We start from the raw sequence: 10,777 nt of genomic DNA, 5'->3' as shown, positions 1-10,777 counted from the left end.
AACACAAGTATCTGTACTTTTACTCAAGTTCGGAAAGTGAGTACTTTTGCCATCTCTGGTATCAATAAAGTACGAATGTAACGAAGAACAGTAAATGCAAACATATACTATCAAATGTGTTGCTTAAGCTGTTGTAATTCAATTTGAATTTAATTTGTATGTTAAAACTTAGCAACAGTTATATATAGTGTGGTAGGGAAAAAATCAATGGAGGCCAATCATAGCTAACATTTGTGAATCAAAACCTGATATTGGCTGGATGTCTTCCCTCCTCTCTTTTAGATCAGTTCCTGGTTATTACTGTGAATGAATCCAAAATCTAAAAATAAGCAAAAGTATGATATTGTGCAGGAGAGTTGTTAAAACCTGCCAAAATTAGATTTTTTTTTTAAATTAGGGTGGTTTTGTTTCCTGTCAAATCATTGGCATCAATCGTAGAGACAAACACTATTCGTACATAGGTTGATCTGTGTGCATAAGATGCAGCTACTTGGTAAGTAGTAAGAACAAAAGGGTTGTTGCATTTTATATGTGCTCAGAAATCATAATCTTGAAGCTCAGTTTTACAATAAAACAACCAGAGATTACACTTTAGAAGTGGAAACAGCAGCATTAAAATCCACTGTTATTACCATATAAGTGAAATAAACTTTATTTGCCCTTTTGTGATTTTGTTTCCTATTAAATGGGTCACCAATATAGTTCGATATTATTAAAAGAATGTCATACTTTTAAAAATGAAAGAAATGCAAGAAAATTATTTAGTTGATTTGATCTGTTTTGGGGAAAGATCTGAGAATTTGTGTTGCTGCAATCTTCACCACACTAACTAAGGCAACACAGGTAGTAATGGGAGACATCCCTCTGGACCTGAAAAGAGATAAACTTGAGCTCACATACAGGGGTGCTGGAAATCTAAATGTTTTAAAGGTAATTGTTTTGACTGAAGCAAAGGCTAAATCAGGAGACTAAAATAATGAATAAATGGTTTACACTTTTACTAATATATCGGGTTGAGGTATATTTAAATATAATGAAACTAAAAAAAGAGTAGGAAGAGAGTACAAAAGGACACCTGGCAGGTCAATATTTAAGAGGCAAATATTACACTTACTTCAATATTTATACAGCCGGGTCCAAAGATAAAAAAAAAAAAGACAGGGTGGGAATAGGAGTATAAAAATTAATGTAAGTATTGAGGATACACTCAGTTTTCTGTGTAGACAGCAAAGATTATTGTAATTATTGTAAAACTGCAACGAGTTAAAGAAGTAAGACCAGGCAGAGTAGAGTGTTGATTGTTTATTGTTAGAAATTCGTAAAAGTTCATTTAGATCACAGAGACTTCACAGAAAGGTGAGATTTTGCTGGATACCAGCTGATGCAGATATAAAAAGGATATGGGAGAGCAAGCAAAATAGTTGAAAGATCAACTCGGATGATCGATATTATAAATATGATAAGGGAGGAGCAAAGACAATAAATGGCAGGACAAGTGGGGCATGAATAAAAGCAGAAGGAAGTATTACAGTGTCCAGATATCTAGTGGTAAGAATCAAAGAGGGGTGAGGGTTTCAAGCAGATTGAGATTTGATCATACAAGGTTTAAAGCAAAACCAACATATTATCATCTCATCCTAAGGAAAGAGGATGAGATGAAATCAAAAGATATGATAGCAAAAGCGGTTTATTAGGAACAACATTAGAAAGGCTTAAAGCAGGTGTCTTCAACTTTTTCCAGGCCAGGGACCCCCAAACTGATGGCGACATGGAGCGTGAACCCTCTACTTACATACCGGGATATTGGGAAAGTGGCAGCCTAGTGGTTAGGGCATAGGACTTTGAATCCTGAGATTGGGAGTATGATCCCCCACTCTCCCAGACTGCCACTCTTAGACCCTTAACCCCACACTGCTCCCTGGGTGCTGCACAATGGCAGCCCACTGCTCCCCAAGGGGATGGGTTAAATGCAGAGATAACTTTCTCCTATGTGAGATCAATAATGTTATTTTTTTTTTTATATATATATTGTATGAAATTGTGTCATATCAAACTGGTCCTATAGTCACTCTATTACATATGGAGTAATGTAACAAAAGTAATTTGGCCCTGGGATTATTAAAGTATTTCTGATTCTGATTCCTGGTTGATGGGACAGGTGTTGTGAGTGGAACGGTGCCCAGCTTGAAAGAGCTCCTGTGTGTCGCTGAATGTGTGCATTGATGACTGAAAGATATCTTCTGCCTCCATTTATCTGTTTATCAGTGTGTTGAATTCATGTTAATGTGTATTTAAAGACATTTCAATTACTGGAAAAATTTGCAGGGGCAAATATTAAAAGTCTGATTAACCAAGACATTGGTGACCCCCTATCAGTACCTCTGTGGACCCCCTAGGGGTCGTGGACCCCCTGTTGAAGACCTCCGGTGTAAAGCAAACAGAGAGCTGTTTATTAAAAAATATATAGATATAGCCCCTATATTAGGGGATTTATTTAAATCTGTATCATTAGTATTATTATTATTATTATATCTAAGATATAGCAGGCCCCGATACAGTAGGTGGCAGCATGTAGCTTAAAGTCATTATAGCAATCTGCCACAAAGCAAAACGAAGAAGAATGAAGACGATGCTAGAGTATCCGAGCAGCCCTTAAACGCACCATTCCTGTACCTTCCCCTCATTGCTGCCCTGCCCCAGAACGCCTCATGATCCGGAGCTATCGTTCACTTTTACCAGCGTCAAAACGCATTTTCCGTTTAGGTAAGAAGGGGAGCTGACAACCCTTGGGGTATTCCACGCGCGTGGGGGCTCCGAGGTTCAATGGCTGAAATTTTGCTTAAACAATGGTTCCTCAGCAGATTCAGACACAACTCTGCTTTTGGTTTGTCACGGTTGCGCTGTCTGTCGTCGCAACGTTCATCTGTTTGAACGAAAAAGGTAACGTGAAGGAAACTTGCTAAATTAATTTTTACTCGCATTGCTAAATGTCTGTAGCTGTAGTTGACATTTCGGGTGCGTTCAAAGACCTTATAAATGGTGTATTTTAGGACCCAGCAGACACCTAGCATAATACGCGGAGATAGTTAACGTTAACCTCAGAGGACTGATCAGAGGTCAGTTTGGGAATCCGTCTGCCTCAGCTAATGGCTTCACTAAGTGCTGCGGAAGCTGATCCCCATTCCTCTGACCTAAAAACACTTCGCTACGTACTTTTACAGCGACGAGTGGCCGCTAGCAAGCAAGTAGTTGGCCAATACGTCGTTTTGTTATGAAGCTAAAGTTTTGCTCTGTGATTATAAGCTCTTCCAAGCTATCAAAATGGCAGCTGATAAATGTTTGGGTTAGCTTTCTATGGAGCCCCGACCGACATTCCTCGGAGTCTGCCTCTCCATTCAGCCCCAGTGGTTAGGGGTCAGGCTATAAACTGGAGCAGCTATGCAAGCCAACACGACGCGAGGCTTCCTTTGGTCGGACATAGAGACCAGGACCCTGCTCAACATCTGGGGGGAACAAGACATCCAGACGGCGCTGGATGGAAACTTCCGAAACAGCTTCGTCTACCGAGACGTTTCCCGCAGGCTGGGGGCCATGGGCTTCGAGAGGACCCCAGAGCAATGCAGGGTCCGGATTAAAAGCCTTAAGAGGCAGTACCTGCTAGCAAAGGAGGGGAACCTGCGGAATAACGGACAGTACCACAAGATCTGCAAGTTTTATGACATCATGGAGGGGATTTTAAGCAACCGAGCGGCTCTGGACCCGCAGGAGTTGATGGACAGCGGGGCGGGAGATGGGCTGGAGGAGGATGGAGAGGATGCTCAGGACGGATACTCTGAGGGCGCAGGGGAGGCTCCTTATCCTGCTGAGACTGAAGTCAAGCTGGAATACCCAGCTGCCCCCATCCCGATCCCTGTTAAAGTCACAGTAGGCAACACCAGTAAGTACATCCTGCTCATTTACTGCTTGATCCACAGTTTTATTGTCATTACACTGTCACAAGCAGGGGCGGGGCTAGATGGGGGGCCAGGGGTTGCCATGGCCACCCTTAGCCAATCATTGGCCACCCCTGTGGCCATTTTCCCCTCTAATACAGACTGGAAGCAGTAATACTCTGAAGGGGAATGTTCAAACTTATTTAACATTTCATTTTTTCATATATTAACAACTACTTGACAACAGAAACACTGGTTAATTCTGCACATCAATATAAAATTATTAAAGATGATAGATACAGAATTCATGCTCTTTTTAGAAGTACGTTTTGAAGTATTTGAGGGAAAAAGAAAATTATCATCTAGGAGTCTTCAGTGAAATCATAGATAAATAACTACTCTAATAGTAACATAAAAATGTGTTACATGTGGATATTAGTAGATTTAAATATCTTTTTTTTTTTTTGCAGAATGATTATCGAGAAAAGTAGTTGACAATTGAAATATGTTTGCCCCAGAACTCAAACCTGAAAGAATTTTGTCCACTGTACCTTTTATTTACACAGCGTAGACATTTAAATATATGTGTCTATTTGTTAGCAAAGGCTGCAGGAAAGTATAGTTTGTCTTTATTTATAAAATATGTAAGTTGTGCGTGTTCCTGTTGGAACAGTGTAGATTCACCCTGAGGTTCTGGTGCCTTTCGGCCACCCCTATTAGATTTTTCTGGCTACGCCTCTGCTCCCAAGTACAGCAACCAATGTCCTTATTCCCCCTCTGAGGAAAATTAATTTATTTAAAGAAATTACCAAATTAGATGTTGTTTTTGTATCTGTTTATGTTGATGATTTTAGATTACAGCTGATTAAACCCATAAATGTAACTGTCATAAAGTTTGATAATCATAAAAAGGAAGCATTGCATTAGTTGATATGCTAAAGCATCAACAATCATTGAATTATTAAAGCTTTCTTAGAGATTACGTTTATATGCACAAATTCCTTGATCGGATCGAGCAAAAACTAAATCAATATATAATCCGGATAGGTTTATATTGGAGAATACAATGAAATAATCTGATTATGGCCTGCGTTTACTTGGATCAGGCTTTATTCATAATATGACTCTGAAAACAACAAAGCTGGAAATGCTTCGGAATAAAAGCACGTCATGGTCTGATTATTGGTTTTTAAGCAAATGTTAACGGATTTGGATTTGTTCCTATTTTTTTTAGTCTGAATTAATTTTTATTCCAATGAAGGAGTTTTGTGTTGTCAACTTTCACTACAGGGGTATAAACCATAAATTAGGATAAAGTTGGGACCGACTACTTCATTCTGCCCTCTGCTGACCAGCTGTATGGAAATCCTTTAGGGAAATTCGTTTTTTGATTAACTGTGAGCATTTATTATGTAAATTAACAGAAATAAACACTTTAAATACATCAACATGTTAAAATAAGTTTTTTTTATATATATCTTTTTCAAAGTATATTAAAAATCCATTGAGTATAATGGACGGCTCTGATTTAGATATTGGCTTTAAATCCAACAGAAAATCATACATTTTCAAAATGTAGGTATCAAAGCACTTTCCATAACCCTTCAGTTATTCTGCTTGTTGGTGAATGTATTTGTAAGCACTGTGGGATTTCAAAGTTTGTTCAGTATTTGAACCACTGATCCAAAAAAAAAAAAATAGCCAATTTCTTGCACATTTAATCGGTTTGTCTCTTATCAGAAATAAAGTGTATAATATAAAGATGCATTTATTCTGGCTCACTTATGTTCTGAAATCCTTTTTCCAGGCATTTCTGCAAAACCAACTAACAGTAGCCAAGTAGCTGGCAATTTTCCACCCAGAGCCCCTAAACGACCCAGGAAGAGGCGCTCCAACTTCCCCATGGAGAAACTAATGGAGCAGTTCCTGGAGCAGAGCGCCCAGGCTGAGGAAAACTTCTACCGCATGGAGGAGCAGCGCCTGCAGGCGGAGGATCGGCGCAGAGAAGCGGAGCACGCCAGAGAGCTGCACATGCTCCAGATACTGGCTCAGATGTTCTCCAGCAGAAGCAGCTCCTCCTCGTCATCTGCTCCCCCCAAACCGACCCCTCCTACCCGACCTCCGGTTATCTCCAGCACCCCCCCGTCACATCATACCCGGGGCTCCACTGGGCATCTTAAACACCCAGCATCCCTGACAGACTATTTCAGCCAACCCGTGAGCTCAGATCCTCAAACTTTAGGTATCAGATCGGGCAGCGTGTGTGAGGAGAGAACAAAAGGCAGCGCAGGTGTGATGTAAACTGTCAGCAGTGATCCTGTTCATTTTCAGAAAACATTGTATCAGTCTGTGTCCTGATTACTCAGCAATTGTACAGAAAAAAAAAGCCACTATTCAATTCTTATCGACACCAATTCATTTATTATTTGATCTGGCCTTTTTTTCCTGGTGGACTGATGATGCAGAAACAAATTCAAAGATTTTTAAAAACACAGTTTTGGATTCATTCTTAATTTGCTGTTATCCACGGATGCTCTAAAACAATGCATCTAAATCCTTAGTTGCACCTATGAGACTAACATACTGGGCCTGTTCCTGCCCTCAAGAACAGCCCATCTAGGTGATGGTTTCTAGGTGAATCTAAGGGTAGGCTTTCTCCTTCATTATTTCTTCCTTTTTGTGTTTGAAAGTTACACTAGCTGTAAAACCGACCCTCTGCATGATGCTGCCACCACCATGGTTGGCAGTTAAGGATTCTTGGGTTTAAACAGCTTCAATAGTGAATCTTTGTTTTGACTGATATTAACTTTTCTTATGAAAGCATTTGGGTGCAAATATTCATCAAAATGAAAGTTGCCAGATTTGGAACAGGGATGTTTTTTATGGTCAGCACCCTGTGAGTCCATCAAGATTTTTTAATGGGTTTCCAGTTCCTAACAGATTAGGGCCTTGGTGTTTTCTAAAAATCAAGCTTGGGCTTAATTATCTGTTCTAACAGGACAAACTACTTACTGAATGGATAAACCACAGTTGATCTCGATTTCGGAACACTGTTGAAATGGTTTAGAGGCTGCTTGGAATGAAGCTTTCTGTCAGGAAACCAACCAATTTGCATGAGCTAAACAGAGTGGTCGGATATCCAGCTGTACTAGATCCCCATTTCTCTAGTGAAATGTGATGAAAACGCTGCCAAACAGGTTCAGCATCTCTCACATCCGTCTCCGGCCCTGTAAACTGGTAACTGAAGGAGTGTTTGGGGAAAAAAGAACTGGCCTCTTCAACTCCTGCTTTCTCAGACTCTGTTAAAGCATCCGAGTTACAAAGCCGGTCAGTTTTTCCAGACTTCTCTGTGAACCAGAATCTTCTGGCAACAGAGTTTGGGAGTTTGGAAAAGCCATGTCCACACAGAAAGCTTAGTCTGATTAATAAGTTTGTCTAACAAGGTGAACTTTAGTACATACGCTCAATAATGTGTATGAAAGGGCTGTAAAGGTAGATAATTATGGAGTAAAAGTCCCCTTTAGCTAACACCTGTTGTATCATAAGCCCACCATGAAGAAATGCTTTAACCAAAGGCCAAATTTACTGTGATCTTCATGCAAATACATGGACTTTTAACTTTCAATTAAAACTGGTTTGTTGTATTCTGCTCTGAAAATCTCTTTTTTTTCTCCCCTCAGTTTTTGAGCATTACCACGGTGTGGGCTCCTCATCACACAGAGGAATGGACGATGACATCATCTCACTAGTAAAGAGTATTGTTCCTCCACTGACGTCCAAAAAGCACAAAGGACAAGATGGCCGTATTGGGATCATTGGGGGATGCAAAGAGTAAGTCACATGAAGACCCACTCCTCTTTCTCACACTACCTGCAGAAAATATTTGGCCGGAATCTCATCTTCTTTTTTCTTTAGTTACACAGGAGCTCCATATTTCGCCGCTATTTCTGCACTCAAAGTGGTAAGCTGTAAATCTTATAACTTATGTTGCATTTTCAGCATCAATATTAGATGGATTTATTTCTTTATTTTTGTCTTAAGGGGGGTGACTTGTCACACGTGTTCTGCACCAAAGAAGCTGCGACTGTGATAAAATCCTACAGCCCTGAGCTCATAGTGCACCCTGTCCTGTAAGTACATCAGCTGGGCTGTGGTTTGACAGGAGACATTAAATATGAGAATAAAAATCTGATTTAAGATACCAAGACAATATTTCTGTCATAATATGACAGGTGGACAACTTACAGAGAGGAAATCGTCACATTAAGCAGATAACTTTGTGTGTTTATTAGCTTTCCTAGTAGACTATAAAATATCCAGGATATTGTTGTTAATTAAATTGATGCTGAGTAATGGGCATAATGCTCTACTGATGGATGTGTCTCTAGAACATGGAGGAAAATCCATCAAAATGATCTTTAATGTTTTTATGAAGGGAATGTTACATCCATAGATGGTATCATCCTCACTTTTGATCTCTGTTTTGTGTTACTCAAAAAAACATAAATATGTTTGGATGTCCCTTAAAAAAAAACTAAAAAAACATGTCACTGTGTTTTATGATTATTAAGGGACAGTCCAAATGCTGTGGAAGAAATAGAAATGTGGCTCCCGAGACTCCATGGCCTTGTAGTCGGACCAGGTCTGGGCAGAGAAGATGGCTTACTGAAAACAGCCAAGGTATGTGGAATAGATTAATTCCTCTAAACATCCGAGCCTGGCGTTGAGATCCACCCTGAGTGATCAGATCTCTGCTGGCTGCTTTTACATGCACAGGAACACATGCTCATTTTACACTGCAGGATATCTGCTGGGCAGCAAACAGGAAACTGACACCATCCTTTCAGTGGTGATCAAACCTCTCAGACTCTTTACCTCATTGGTGTTACCTCTGCTGTGTGTGTTTGTCCATTTGTTTTTCCTTTTTTTTTTCTTACAATACGTCTGGTTTGTTACAGACTTTGAATATTTTAATCCCTAAATCCTGCAGTAAAGATCCCACCACAATCAGCAGCTCAACGCATTTCAGTCACCACCTCCCATAATCCGCCGGTTGATATAATCCAGTTTGATTATTTTGAATTATACCCTTACAATGCTGTTCCTTTTTTTCCTAGATGATCCATCAGCTGTTTTAGTTCCTAAAAGCAAGGTTTAATGAATAACTTGTTGAGCAGCTTTAGGGGAGTCTCAGCAGGTCGGTGTTGGGGCTCTCGGTTTGCCTCTGAATAGACTGTGTTTAAACAACTAAACTGATGGCAAGAAAAAATGTTCCAGACCAGCTGTGAAGAAACACTCCAACGAGAACTGTCCTTGAAAGGGTTTGAGCACATTTACACCTTTAATCCCCCGGATGCAATCTGGATTAATCCATGTGCTAGTTAGGGAAGGAGTAACATGCTAACAGTTTGATTGCAGCTACAAAATGCACCAGTGTAGCCTTGGCTAGACATGATTTAGTTTGACTAATGAGTCTTTGTTTTGTTTCTTAAGTCAGGTTGTTGGATATTATTTGAATGAAATATTTACTGTCATACGGTTTCATGGCTAAAGTCTGTTAAGTCATGATGTTGCATCTTTTTTTCTTACAGGAAGTGATTGAAAGGTCTAAGGCAAGGGATATTCCTATAGTCATTGATGCAGTAAGTCTGAATCAAATTCAAGTTCCTGTTGTCCTGGTCTTCATTTGAAAAGTCATACAGGCTTTGGTTTTCAACAGGACGGATTATGGCTCATCACACAACAACCGTCTATCATCCAAGGTTATCAGAAGGGCATCCTCACCCCTAACTTCATGGAGTTCACCAGACTGTTCGAGGCTTTTGTGAGTTTACTTTTTATTTTCTTGCTGGAGCTGTTTTGTTTGTGATTTCTTGACACGTTGAGTTTATCTCTGACTTCTAATTTCAGCACCATGAGCCCATGAATAGCAGCGACCACAGGCGCAGTGTCATGCAGCTCAGTGGAGCTTTGGGCAACCTCACCTTGGTGCTAAAAGGGGAACAGGACCTCATCTCAGACGGCAGTAAAGGTTGGTTTTATGAATTCTACAAAATCTTTGTTTATTTAATGCAAGAGGATTTTAGACTTCTAGTTTGTGAGCACTTATTCTGGGTTATTTCCTTTAGTGTACTCCTGCAGTGTGGAGGGCAGTGGGAGAAGGTGTGGTGGACAGGGGGATCTTCTGTCTGGCTCTATGGGAGTCCTGGCACATTGGGCTCACACTACCTCAACAGCAGGCCTGATCAGAGGGTGAAGATCTCTTATATTTCTATACAACGAACTACATTACTCATGGTTTTTAATTGTAGCAAACCTGTAACGGTGTTTATCTGCTTGTTTTTTATTCCTCTCCCAGTATGAACCCATCAGTGGTTGCAGCGTTCGGCGCCTGTTCCCTCACCAGACAGTGCAACAATCAGGCGTTCCAGCGGCACGGCAGATCCACCACCACCTCAGACATGATCCAGGAGATCGGTCCGGCCTTCAAGAAACTGTTTGAAAGCTGAAGCAGTCAAACGTTCAATAATGATCTGTACACTTAATCTGTAAAATGTGCTTTCTTCAGGTAGACTTCAAGTTTGGTAGTCACATGCAGTACACGCACATGTTGTTTTAAATGTTTTAAATAAACCAGAAATAAAATCCAACACGTACCCGATGTCTATCACTTAAGTTGTTGTTTTTATTTAATTTAAGCAAAATCCCTCTTTGTTTCAACAAAAGACTGATTGGGCCAAAATAAAAGTGTAGAATTTACTGCTGTTATTTCTTAGTGGTCAAGTAGAATTTTTTTTTAGGTGAATATTTTTTGGATGGAATATAAAGTATTTATCATCAAGATA

General features: G+C 40.0%; 1 protein-coding gene across 4 annotated transcripts; it reads left to right on the top strand.

Moving 5' to 3' along the window:
- The first annotated feature begins 2,631 nt into the window (after nt 1-2,631).
- carkd (carbohydrate kinase domain containing) lies at nt 2,632-10,607 on the top strand. 4 transcript variants are annotated; one of them, XM_015393171.1, is made up of 11 exons: nt 2,797-3,937; nt 5,740-6,174; nt 7,613-7,763; nt 7,848-7,893; nt 7,974-8,062; nt 8,504-8,612; nt 9,524-9,574; nt 9,652-9,756; nt 9,843-9,963; nt 10,061-10,184; nt 10,291-10,607. In XM_015393171.1, the coding sequence occupies exons 1-11, from the start codon at nt 3,439-3,441 to the stop codon at nt 10,439-10,441; spliced, it is 1,881 nt and encodes a 626-aa protein (XP_015248657.1). In that variant the 5' UTR covers nt 2,797-3,438; the 3' UTR covers nt 10,442-10,607. The 4 variants fall into 4 exon arrangements, with proteins under 4 accessions (XP_015248659.1, XP_015248658.1, XP_015248657.1 ...); XM_015393170.1 differs by having other exon boundaries at nt 5,740-6,222; nt 10,291-10,606; XM_015393173.1 differs by lacking the exons at nt 2,797-3,937; nt 5,740-6,174 and adding an exon at nt 2,632-2,763 and having other exon boundaries at nt 10,291-10,604.
- Nucleotides 10,608-10,777: the final 170 nt, after the last annotated feature.

Source organism: Cyprinodon variegatus, unplaced genomic scaffold, assembly GCF_000732505.1.
Source record: "Cyprinodon variegatus isolate N-32 unplaced genomic scaffold, C_variegatus-1.0 Scaffold628, whole genome shotgun sequence".
In the NCBI taxonomy this organism is placed as follows: Eukaryota; Metazoa; Chordata; class Actinopteri; order Cyprinodontiformes; family Cyprinodontidae; genus Cyprinodon; species Cyprinodon variegatus.
The sequence above is the reverse complement of the archived record's forward strand: the minus strand, read 5'-3'. Positions and strand labels throughout refer to the sequence as shown.